The sequence below is a fragment of the Leptosomus discolor genome, chromosome 7, assembly GCF_034619465.1.
Source record: "Leptosomus discolor isolate bLepDis1 chromosome 7, bLepDis1.hap2, whole genome shotgun sequence".
In the NCBI taxonomy this organism is placed as follows: Eukaryota; Metazoa; Chordata; class Aves; order Leptosomiformes; family Leptosomidae; genus Leptosomus; species Leptosomus discolor.
The window spans coordinates 16602560-16615994 of record NC_141397.1 but is presented as its reverse complement, the minus strand read 5'-3'; the positions used below and the strand labels follow the sequence as shown (position 1 = coordinate 16615994).

Genomic DNA, 13435 nt, shown 5'->3' with positions numbered 1-13435 from the left:
GAAGATCTAGGACTTGAAGGGGACTTATAACAATTTTTCTAAGAATACGCCATTGAAATGATGATGTTACTGACAGCAAAGCATTTTGCAAGGTGTACAGCTTCTCCTGCTGCTTTTTCGAGTGCTTCTAACAGATGTTCAATTTCAAGTGGTCTGCAGACACCAATAGGCTGATGGTTCTGCAGGAATCAGAGCAGCAGATGTGCCCTGCATTATGTTTTGCTATTCCCTTTATGAATTGATATGTCACTCCGTGGGTTTATAGCTAGTTAATTTTGTAATGACATCACTATTTCTATACTTTTAATGATGCTTGCAGGATTCAATTTCTCAAATAACAGAACTCTTGATCTTGGAATTGCTATGCAAAAGCAATACATAACAAACAGATTCGTTTACACGATACAGTTCTATTTCCCATCACATGCCTTCACTGATAGCTTTTAGGTAGTGCTGGTATGCAGGTGAATCCTTCAAAAGGCTGCAGATTCACAACATGGCCTCATTTCAGGGCTCTAGACTTAATTTTGTGCACCTCTCTCCAGGATCGTTACTCTCAACCAAGTGTCACTCAGTGCCTGGAAGGAATGAGGATAAGAAGGGAATAAGGATAAAAATAATGGCGATTTCCATTGGCTCTGTAGCCCCTAGGAATTGCCCCTGTCAGATGTTGTGCTCCATGGTGGTGTAATATTACTAGCATGGTACCCAGATAAAATCACAATACACAGGAAATTGTGCTGCATGTTCCACTGATGGTGAACTGATTGTGACAGGGCAGTGCCCCAGCTTTTGCCTTGGACACTTTCAATCCTATAAGGGAGCCAAGTTTTCTCCCTCAAAACAGTTGCAGAGGTTGTTTAGAGCCCAGAGGTTTTGCAAGCCATTAGGCAGAACCTCTGATAACAGCTATGGGCTGCACAGAGCAGGCAGCAGAACACCACCTTTCTCCCCTGGAGTATTCACTACTATTAAAGAACATCTTTTTTTGTTTGTTTTTAAATACAGGGAGGGAAAAGTGATGCTATTACAGCTATTATTTAAGGACTTTTGGCATTTCCTTCATAAAAACTTATTTTTAGGTATTTAAAAATTGACTGGAAAAAACCATCACAGGTTATAAAAGGTTCTAGTCAGGTACATGATATTATGAAGCCTTGAAATATACCTGAAAACTTTTAACTTTCAGAAGTGAAGACTGCATAAACATGCATTTTTCTCCCCATGACATGTCAGAAATTATATTTCCACATTACTGCAAATATCGAAATACATCTTTAGGAAAAGCCGGCTTTTGAAAAGCATCTAAGTCTTAAATTTACAGAATGAACACAATCAGGTCTTAAGACACCCTTACTGATCTAGCTAAAAGATCAAGGCTTTAATTTCTAACAAGCAACTAGATAATTTTTGCAAGCATACAGAAGATTATGTTCTCCAGTGGTGACTGCGGGCAGAGACACCACAGCCCTTGCAGGAGCTGTGAGCCCCTGCTGGGGTCTGAATCCATCCCTAGGAAGGTAAAAGAATGAGGAAAGTATATTTGTGAGTGGTTTTTTTTTAAAAAAAGGTGCTGTGGAAAAGTTGCTTCATTTCTTGCAGTTCAGATTTCTTTAAAAATAAGTGAGTATAAGCCTTAGTACAAGTCTCAGAATTAAGCATATGAAACTCAGGAAAGCTAATGCTGAGTATAAATCAAATTTGATTAGCCTTCAGTACTGAAAATTAGCAAAGACAAAGCTCCACCTGGAGGTCCACATCTATTGCTTGCACACATTAGCTGACTTCCATCTAAATTTAAGCTATAAGCAAGCAGGTTGTGTAACAACAGGCAGCACACCGAGCCCATCAACATCTCTGACTACCCCGAAATCAGAAGCACATTCCCCAGAGACACGGCACACCGTAAGACCTCCAGACCCACCTCTCATGCTCCGCTCTGGGCTCCCAAGAAATGCTGAACCAAAGTCTTCCATCACCTGAACTCAGCATATCTCCCCCAATAGCTCCCAGCCAGGACTTTCAGCCCCTCTCCCAAACACCTGGAACTATGGGATGAAAGTCATGCTCAAAATCTTTGCTCCCCTGGTGTACCTAAACTACTTATACTGGTGAAGTTCATTTGTGCAGGCAGCTGGACTTCCTCAGGGGCTTTCCTGAGAAACAAGGACCACCAAAGACCTGCAGGTCTAAGCCAAGGGCCCATTGCCTTGGTCCAGCCTTCTCCAGCATGCAGGCATGGCCATACAGAGACTTCCAGTGCATCTCCAGTGCTTCTCCTCCTCCAAAACCCGAACTCCTGGCCAAAACACACACCCTGCTGCCCATACACTTCCCCCTATGGAGACATGAAGGAATGAACACGCACACATGGCAGATGTTGGGCACACTGCTCAGTGCACACCTCAGGGTGCTCAGACACAGCAATCGGGCTCAGCAGCCTAACTCGGATGAGACCCACTATATTTAGGGTACAACTACTTTCTAAAAATGCATTATCTAGACAAACAGTTGAGTATCTTAGGGATGCAGGTTCTAGTTTTCCGAATATTCTGATATTTACTCTGACATTTCCTCTGAGTATGCGTGGTGTTTTGAAAGGAAAGGAGTTTTCTCTTACTTAAGGCCAGTCCTTCCTGTTTGTTAGTTTATCCCAAACCAAAGTTTGCACGTGAATAAAACTGTTGCTTTAAGTCTGATTTCAAACATGTGGTAAAGGAGAATTTAACAATTTTATGAGATATAGTTACTTTTGTAAAGGGTGAGTTTGCCTTGGGGAATTTTCTCTGACTAGATTTATCACAAGTTTTTTGAACCAGATAATTTTGTTTGATAGCACATCTGGCAGCATCATAAAATCTTGACGTCCCAAGCTATTACACAGGAATTACTTTTGTAAATCATTTATGAATATTACTGATGTAGGCCTATTCTGGGCAGTAAGAAAGGAAACAGAGCACTGAAGGACAAAGGAAGGGAAAAAGGATTCCCTGCCCTTTCGGAGCTCATCAGATAGGGTGGGTATTTATCATTTTAAATGGGAAACACGTTGTCATTGATACAGCTGAAAAGTCCACATAATACAACTTGTTCCTCATATTCCCTAAACAGGCAAAAGGGGAAGATATTCTAGCTGAAGAAAACCATAAAGAAAGTTTGCCCTATATGAATCTTAAATAAGGCTCTCCAATTAAATGCCACATATTGCTAAAAGCATAGCAAACAAACAATCCAAAAGAGTAAAGGAGGAAAGTCTTACCAAGGCCATCACTGAGGCAAAACAAAAAGCGTATTTTAGCTCACCAAAAAAAGGAAAAAAAAAAAAAAGAGGTATTTACAAAAACCCCATGGTGACATGCCTTTTGAACATGGCAACATGACCAAATGGAAACTCTACACGTAATTAAAATAACATGATTAGGTTTCTTAAAACTGTAGCTGCTAAACATATGCCTTCAGATGGAAACCTGGCAAAACGAAAGCTTATGTTCAGTTCTAATACCATGAACTATCACATCATTAACAATTTTGGAAGATTGCAACTATCGATTTGGATTGGAAACACATCAGATAGTGAGAAAACTCTGGGTGCTGCTACACCGCCAAACCCGAAGTCTGCCATTATATTCCTTTTGAACAATATACTGTGTGTTTCATTTGCAATGGATGTATTGACACCAAACACACCATCACCACGCAGAGTGGCAACAGAGTGGTCACCCAGTAGGAGCCAGCAGCAGGGGAATGGAACCAGCCCTTCTTCACTCTTCATTCTTGACATCCCCAACACTCGGAGCTACTGGGTACTATTTTTGTTGGGCCAGAGCAAAGGAAAAGGTTGTTCGCAATACTCTGCAGGAACATATTTCCAACTTTAGGTAAGAAGGCATTTTGGGGGGGAATTTCCTTGCTTCAGGGCCCATAAGGAGGGAAGGAACAATTCTCTGACAGCTCCTATTAGGCTTCCAAACACCAGGCTCCTTCAGACTACAGCAGGTCTACGAGGGATGCACAGAGCCATTATGGAGCGCGTGCCAGAATCACACCACACACTCCCCCTGCCAGAGCAGACAATTTCTAAATTCGTCTTCCTCTCAGGGAGCAAATTCCTGTCTATACACACCCAGAACTGATTTCTTGCAGATGAGCATGCTGCCTGCTAAAATCTGAAGCGGACAGCATCCGCAGGGTGCCAAGGATTCACCTTGGCAGGGCAGAGCTATGGCAAAAGCCACCAGCTGCGCCGAGTTGAGAAGTGCTCCTGGTTTTTGTAGAAAGTGGCAGTACTGAAAAAAGCAGCTCTAACATGAAAAAGTAAGTTTAAATTTTTGATAGTTTCAGTTTAACTAGAATCAGAAAATGACAACGTAATATAGTTTTATTAATCAAAGTGTGGATGCTTTCGAGCTGCACAAAGAGCCCAAGCAGGAAAAACCCCACGATATAAACAAAAGGAAGAATTTAAAAGAAATGGTGGTTTCCAAGGTCACAAATGGTATCTGCAAGGTATCATCTGAACGTCGCTCCTCAGATTTGCCAGCATGAGGCAACACTGGCTGTAGCTAAGAAATCTGATATTCATATTCTGTTTATCCCACTCTTGCTGAATGCAAACACATGTTCTGTCTTTTCAATAAAGATGTGCCACATGTGCACTGAATAACTACGTTAAAAGTCTTAAAAGTCGTCCATTAATTGCAGATATGTGTACTAGGTAGCAAATCTTCCTACGGAGACAGCCACACTAAAATTAGAAGGCATGAACAAGCTCAACAACATAATCAAGCAAGGTTGATTCATATAATTTTCCCTAATTCAATATGACTATTCTAATATTATTTTAGACAATTCCAGAGAGCCAATGGTGCTGAGGGTTTTGGGGTTTTTTTCAGTCCATTACAGACAGCACTTGCCTCAGTAACTATGCTGAGGGAAGAAAATCCATCATGTATTAACCATACTCCAACCTCCAACAGAAATATTCCCCATTTTGTGAAATAAAGTGAGATGTGGGAGTCCTTGACCTTCTAAGTAATTAAGGGAAACAGAGACATTCTTGTTTTTATTAGAGATACGCTAAACTATTTGAAAATAATTTGAATAGCTGGAGAATTAGTGTATTTGCCTGTTCATGAGTAGTGCAGATAGTTTAGAGTTCTCTTGGGGGCAACACATCGTAATGAATATCTGCTATTCATATTTAATGCAATCTGCCAAAGAGTGCTTTTGGGAGGACTTTCTGTGTCAATATAGTGATTAACAACAGAACTGGAAAAGTAAATGAATTCCTGCAACGGGTGGGGCTGGCAAAAATATCTTGCAGTACTACACCAGTAACACTGGATTTAACTGTACTCTTTTAATAATATCAGTGGAAAAATCCGTTTCCCAGGGGGGAGAAAAAAAAAAAGCATGCAATCTTTAAGTTTGCATTCAAGTGGTAAATAACCAGCAGTAATGGAAGGAAAAACAACTCCAGCAGAAAACAATGCTTAAAACAACAATCTGCCTGGCCTCAGCATGTCTGGAAAGCCTGAGATGCAATACTGACTACCAAATATAACAACTAGTATCTACATAGCACTACCCAGAAGTAATGCCTTAGTTCCAACTCTACCTCTTCCAGTTCCTCAGATGATCTTACTTCCCATACATTTCTCATACTTAAAAGATTTACATAAACCAGAATATAAAGTCCTTTATTCTTTATAAGGCACTTTTAAAACACCCCTGACAGAAGAGTATGGAAAAGCTTGGCTAAAATACCACAAATGGCCTTAGTACAGATTCTTCTCCTTGACATCCTAACAGCCCTCTAAATAACACATGCAGATTTTTTTTTTTTTTTTAAACTATCTGGATGAAGCAATCTTACTAGGTTTATATAAATTCCAGGACATTCTTGTATCAGGCTTACCACTGTCCCCTTAACCAAGCTACTCCTACTCCTCCCTTGCAACAAATGAAGGCAGAATATGGAGGATCCAAAGGCTCACGTTGGCAGCCTAAGGACCAAAATGTGGTGGGGTGCTAGAGGTACACAATGGGGTTGCTCCCATCGAATGCCATGGGCACATTGCCCCATTCAAGCAGAACGCCTGGAGCAGGATGCTCAATCTAAGCAGAAAGGGAATAATTACCAAAGTGTTCTATTATTCAGTGGCTCCCACAGTGGTTATCGTTTAGACCCTACTTTAATTTGATCTAGGATACACTCAGGGATCACTTTCATCACAGCATTAGCTCAGATTAGGTTTTTTCCTCCCCATGCCACAGTCTCCAGCTCACACCAACTGGCTGTGTTATGTAGTGGTCTTCACCAATGTTAAACTAATTCTGTAAAATGGATTCTGGTGAAGTAACATTACAGAAAACAGTCTTACAAAGATACACTACTGATGAGCAGCATGGCTTCATGTTTGCTGTGCCGCGATTCACCTGTGAAAGTACAACAGTTTTCAGCTCAGTGGATATACGACGATGATCTGCGCGGCTTTTACTCACGTTCCTCCTCAAATTTCAGGTGATGCTTCACTTGGTTACATTTCTTGTAGCTTTTTTCTTTTTAAGACTGATTTTCATATTTAGTCCTTTTCTAAAAATTAAAATCCGCAGTTACATCCACAACAGATGGTTTATAAAGAAGGTAAACTCTTCTTAAGCTGGTATGCTCACACTGTGAGATTTGCCTTACTGGTCTCTGCCAACAGCATTACCAGCGTTAGGTCTTATGATGGCAAGGTGGGCCCCTTCTTCCGGGACCAATGCCATCTAGATACCAGAACTGTGTGTGCCTGCAGGACCACTACTCACCTGAACCTTAGATGCTTTCACTTTAATAAAACATTGTGTAACAATATTTGCCTATATTTATTTATTCCTCCCTCAAATATTTCACTAATATTTTGTGATCTTCCTATTGCAAACATGCCAGGCTCTGCAGGACTTTTGTTATGCATCCATTTCCCACAGCTGCTCACACTCCACCAGAGACACAAATCCAGTTGGTCTGGGACAGGCTGCTGCACGACCCAAAAAAGCACAGGAATGCCTCCCAGTTTCGCCTTCCCTTACATTTCTAAATAAGCTAAGCAGTAACCTCCTGAAACAATCTTTGCTAATTTATTTTTTTAAATACAGAAGCAATTCCTCATTATTAATGCAACTGGGGAAGCCTGAATGCCATCTGATCTCAGGAGTGAAGACGTCTGTTCTGTGCTGTATGGGGTAATATGATGGTAGGTAAATCAATCAGACTTGGAAAAGTAACGATCTTCTTGACTATGGTCTCATTCAGTGCTAATGCATAGTTCATGTATGGGTAGAAGTGACTTTTTTTTCATCTTCTGACCTCTTTAGCACTATGACCAGCTCTCTAATTATTAAGTATTTTGCACTATGTATCTTAGTATAAAAACTGAAGCCAAGTCACAGGTCACAGAGGCAACACCATTATTAACATCAATGAAGCTAAATCACTCTATCCTGAACACTTAGTGTAAGCCCTTTGAGCTCACAAAAGTCATATGGCTAAAATACTGTTGTCTTGTTTAACAGGACTGGAGATACCTACCCCAACTGCAGATTAAAGATAACTTAATGCAACTTGATATAAGGTTATCTGCCATCATGGAAAGCCTAAAACCAAGACAGAACAACGTAAACCAGAACAATAATACGAGGGCTTAAGTGATTGTAACTTTGACCAAGAGCTGTTAAACGGCACTGTTTTAAAAAGATTAAAGAGATCTTTATAGCATTCCTGTTATGGAAAATCATTTCTATTGGATTTTGCATGAATGGAAAGAATCTGGAAGATAAATAGTACAATAGCTTCAAGCATGTAGACAGCAGTGGTTTGGCCAAACTTTAATTTCTTCAGGTCTTTGCAAGTGAGATCCATGTTCTTCCACCACTTCTTTAATAGAGGCCATCAAACATACTGACCTTGGCCTATGGGTGGCTTCATTGTTAAAAAAAAAGTTACTAAAAAATCCACAATTAAAAAGAAAAACCTGAAATATAACCCAAAGCTCAACCTGCTTTCTTCCAAGAACTTGTCTCTGTAACTCTAGCAATATTAACTACAAGCTCCAGAATCTGAAGTCTACAGAGGTTTCAAAACAAGATAGACTGTTGCCACCAAGGCAAGAAAAACAGAGTAGTACAAACCAGAAGACTCATCCTGCAGGGGACTGTGTCTGAAAATAAATTCTCATTCAAGTCACCCTCCTTATCTTGCCAATTTTAGCTGGTACTTTCAAACACTATTTCCTTGAGCTATGCACAACAGCTGCCAGGCTTTCATGCTTAGTCAAGGCGAGCCAGTGCTACAAAGCACCTTGACAAAAATCTGCCCTGAAAATGGTGGGATTGGGACAAAGATGCAAACCCAAAGATTCAGATATGCAATATTTTGTATTGTATATATACTGCCCAGTCTTCAAATATGCATATGTGAGACATGAAGCCAGTAGTCGTACGAGGCAGCACAAACCCCAAGACTTTACTCTTCAGAAGTTCTGTCCTCACTGTGGTTTCCCAGTCATATTTGGAGCAATAACTTTGCATGCTTTCTGTTGAAAGCCGTATTAGGGGCACTGCTATAACAAGTCTCCTTTTCCTTTAGTAAAAGTGTAGGTGTTCCGCCAATGTGCTGCTCAGTCAAGACCTTCTCATATTGAACAATCACAGTAATGTACCTAGACAAGTACCTTCACAACAAACTGACCTGCAAAGCTGTATACATTCTGGTATTCTTCACATGGGTGATAAATACCATCAGTTACCCACTGCAAAGACCTCCAGAGATATATCTTGTCCATGTGATGCTACTTAAAGAGTTTATACCTGGGCCAGCTTTGTTTGGATCCACTTAAACATAAGACCAAGCAGAAAAAGCGTGTGTGTCAAAGCAATGAAACAAACTTGCCCAGCTAATACGCTCAGCAGTGCTGAGAGTGTGAGAGTGCTGCACGTGGAACTTGACCACAGACTCAAGAGTTTATTCTGCAGCCACAGGCAGCTCACAGCTACTAGCTGTCCACTAGGCTGCTCTTCACAAGCTGCCCAGCAAGAACACAGTTACTTATGGAAGAAAAGAGCAGTATTAATTACTGAAGAGGAATTCTGTACTGAGGAATCATCACTGTTCACGAAAACAAAACAGCCAGTTTTTCTTTAGACACACCAGATTCTGCAGCTAACACAATAATGCAGGATACGCCAAAACTCATAGCAGGTTTTATCACCCCTGGTTCCCACAGCTTTGGTGTGTCATACAGTTGCATGTTTATTCTTATAAAATGAGATTAAGTGAAAATGGTATTTCAAAACAAATGCATGCTCAATGCCCAAGTAAAATACATCACAGATGAACAACTGCAATTACTCTTAAAATAATTTCAGAACGAACACAATCAGTCTTTGTTAGATGAAAACTGGTCAATAAAAGCTATTAATACCAAGTACTTACTTGCAGGTGATGGGGTGCTGCATCCACTAGTTGGTGGGTGACTCTGGAGTCCATGGAGGGAAGGTAGTGACAGCCCACCAATGACTGGAGGAAAAAGCAATGGATATGGCGCTGCTGGATAGTGAGTCATATGTCCATTCACTGCTGGTACTGGACATGTGCGGCTACTGGTTGTCATGTTAACACCTCACAGCGTATAAATATTATGTTGCATCACTCCAGGCCAGCAAACAGATACCTCAACTTGTGAATGAAGAGGGTTGTCAAGCCTGCAGGTACAGCTTGAGGTGGATTGCGTGATGATGAAAAGGTAATTCACTAGATAAGGTCTGTCCTATATTTCATCACTGCCTCCTACGCTTCTCTTTTCCAGGACATTCTTGCTTTGAAGACCATGGACAGAAAGTCTTCTTACTCTGGGTATCAGGGCACAGTTCAGTTGCTTACACAAATGTTTTTCTGGGAGGACAGTTGCTCTCTACAGATGCATACTGATACTGTCTGTGGGAAGAAGAAAACAAAAATTTATTATAATATATATTTTTTTAATATATACACATAGAAGAATCTTCTATGACTTTGCTACTTTTGTTATGTGATTACTTCTTTTTAGGACACTAATAAATATCAGCTTGATGGTTACCTGGGGGTAAAATTCTCACTCTAATGAAGCTAACAGCAGAATACCCATTGACTTGATTTCCCTGCCCAATGTGTTATAGCAAAAGCAATTTCTGGTCAGACACAATCTTATTTTGGAAACTGTCAGTTTTTAAGCCAATGCATCAATAATTACAGAAATAATGATAGTGGGGGAAAAAAAAAACCCACCAACTTTGAAAAATTTCCATGTACATGAAAGCTTTCCACTTCCCCATAGAAGCTACAGAATAAGTGACACTGAGGCAGCTCTCTGCTCCCTTCAATGCCAGGGCTCAGGCAGGGCACTGGGGAACTGTGTCTGAGGGTGACTTTGCATTGGGCTGTTAAAATACTAATTGGTTTACCAATGAGTGTTCTCGCAAAGGATAGTTAGTTTATCTTATTATCACTTAAGAGATACCTCATTAATCATTCTCTCTTTTTTTAATTTATTTTTCTTTTTTTGGGGGGAGGGGGAACTGCCTCCATCACCAAATAAACAAGCACCTGTTATTTCATAAGCTGGGTGAGTGACATGATGGTAATACACTGCTCCTGTGCTCTGCTAGGGAACTTGCTTGCTCTCATGACCACCATCTCAAAGTCACTCAGAGCTACGCATACCTTCCTCAGTGTTTCACCCAAATGGCTGGCGCCTACTGAGGGATCCTCATTTTCTCAGTCTCTGTACCAAAAGCCTCAGGCTGAGAACAGGGCACTGTTCTGAGAACAGGCTATTCCCAGCAGTGAAATTTGCTCCCACCATGGCTGTTTAAGTCTACATACAGCAAATGCCTGGTCTTGAAAACAACCTGCACGAGGGGTTACCCATCTCCTCCAACACACGTTGCTGGGGGAAGACAGTAGGAGCCATAGACCAAACCCAACCACCCAAAAGCAAGGCAGTCCAGGGCTGCCTGGAGGCTTTACTTCCTGAGACAACATGCTCTCCCTTGCATCTGCAATGGTCAGCAATCAGTAACAACATCCACCACCACTACATAGCATTTTTATTTGTAACTCTTTGAAATTATAGACTCAAACCAAAGGCAAGAAGATTTTTGGGTGGGAAAATAAAGGCAGCAGTGAACTGACTTGTCAAGGTCACAAAGCAAAATCGATGCCAGAGGAGATAAACTGCAACCATGCAACATCAGCTATCACTACTACTACTCAGTCTACTAGTTGTTACTAAGAATTCAAACAAGAAAGGGAAAAAAAAAGAAAAGGAAAAAACCCAGCCCTGAATGCATATGTTTGCCTGTCAGAGTGCAGCAGAGTGCTTCTGCTCTGTGTGGAATACCAGCAAAGGTTACCAGCTGTGCATGTCTTCAGACAGCAATTTCTGCTGAGTGCAGCCTGCTTGGGGATAACAGAAATGTAGCTTCTAAGTATTTGATAACTGTGTAAATTACACACAAAATACCTTTAATGCTAATACAGACAGACATATGCAGAGATGAGACCGTAACAGGGGGTATAGTGAGCTAACACACAGCTGTTGGCCACACCAAGCTCAAGAACTGCGTGCCTAGAGACCGGTGAAACCAGGCAGATCTTCTGAGGAAGCCTCAACAGCCAAAATATACCAACTCATTAACAATGCAAAATGAGATGAACCATCACAGGTGACTGTTTACCCAGCTAAAGCTTTATAAAGCTTAAAAGACAGGGAAAGCCAAGTATCAAAAGGAATACACAAAGAACTAACATTCTCTAAAGCAATTCCACAAGAGCCAGCAAAAATACCGCACTTCAAAATGTTTAAAAAAACCCCAACAACACAACAGCAGGGAGAGATGTTGATGGAAACCAGCCCTAAAAATCTATGCATTAATCACAGAACAAGGTCACCTGTTTTTATATGATGTAGGGTTTTGGAAATAAAATCCATCTTATAAAACTATCCAATACCTTCAATTATATTTGTATTAGCCAGAAAAATGCAGAGCGCATAGTAAATTATAAAAATTCCAAGAACAACAACATTGGATATATTTGTATATTTAAGTGACAAGTATTCAGAAAAGAAGCAACTCCTCTAGGATAAAGGGGAAGGAATGGCACTCAGAGAAACTAATTGCCTGGAGGAACATGTTCTGTGATGTACCTGGTGATGACCAAATGCAGCAGTATCACAGCTCCTCAGTATGCAACTCCATAGGGAACATCTAACAGTGCCAAAACCAGACAATATTGCTATAGTTCTGCATGCTTATAGTTTTATATGACATGTAATTATATACTGAAATTACTACCAGAAAGCAAGTTTCTCTTGCTCAAAAAATCACCCTCCTTTCAAGCCCTCAAGACAGGAAATTTCTTGCCGATAGCTGTGCTGGAGATAAGCCTTCAGAACATATTCCTCTCCGAAGTTCTTCAGAACTTTTCTTTCCAAATAAAGGCAGAGGGGGAAGACAGTGTAAAAGGTGTGATACTCTATAAACTGTACCATTTGACTCCAAGCAGGGTCCCTCAGGAGCAGCAGGCTATTATAATGTTCACATGGCTGAACATCTATACGACAGTCACGGAGGAAATCATAGGCAGACACCTACATTCCAGCAACTCCATCTTCTTGTAAAGAAGCAAACACCACTTATGTTCTCTGGTTACCAAAGGACTTCAAGTCACCAACTGTGCTAACAGAGATTACAGACCCATCACTTCCGTCACTGCACAGCAGAGGACATCACAAAGTAGAGAATGCTGCAGCATAGGAAACCCAAAGATCAGTTGTCCCCATTACACCTGTTCCTTGGCACTAAAGACAACTCCTAAGGCAAGGCTTCACTCATGTGTCACCAGACAACACGTTCATGCCTCTCAAATCATTGATGAGGATTCCAGCAATCTACGTCAGCCACATACATTGAGGCTGCAGATGGTTTCAAGGTGAAAAACGCTCTTTTGCTCAACTAAACCTGCACCACAGCACAAAAGACACTGTACAGGTGCCAGCTTTGAGAGGGAGATCTTTCTTTGCTGTCACTTTGCTATGATAAGTATCCCACAGCTGAAGGAATATGTCCTCTCCAGACTGTGACACTTGCCCAGAAGCAAGCCACATCCTTTCTATGCCATGTGGACCTTGAACATACTCTCCTCTGGCCTACACCTCGATTCCCTTGAGGAGGGAGCTAACGAGCTTACCCTAAACAGGACAGAAAAGCCCAGCTACCACTGCTGAGGAGCAACCCCAGAAGGAGCAAGCCAAACTGACCACAGTCTCACCTTGGCAGTGGTTGAATACCCATTCATGTGAGACAACAGCACAGATTTCTGCCCTGTACACATCTACATTTAGCCTCTACACAG

General features: G+C 41.1%; 1 protein-coding gene across 2 annotated transcripts in view; it reads right to left on the bottom strand.

The window, feature by feature from the left end:
* RARB (retinoic acid receptor beta) overlaps positions 1 to 9653 on the bottom strand; it is a 193633-nt gene extending 183980 nt beyond the window's left edge. For both annotated transcript variants that reach the window (XM_086468632.1, XM_086468633.1), the window contains exon 1: positions 9476 to 9653. In XM_086468632.1, coding sequence (XP_086324758.1) covers positions 9476 to 9653 — 178 coding nt within the window. The remainder of the gene's footprint in view (positions 1 to 9475) is intronic.
* Between the last annotated feature and the right edge of the window lie 3782 nt (positions 9654 to 13435).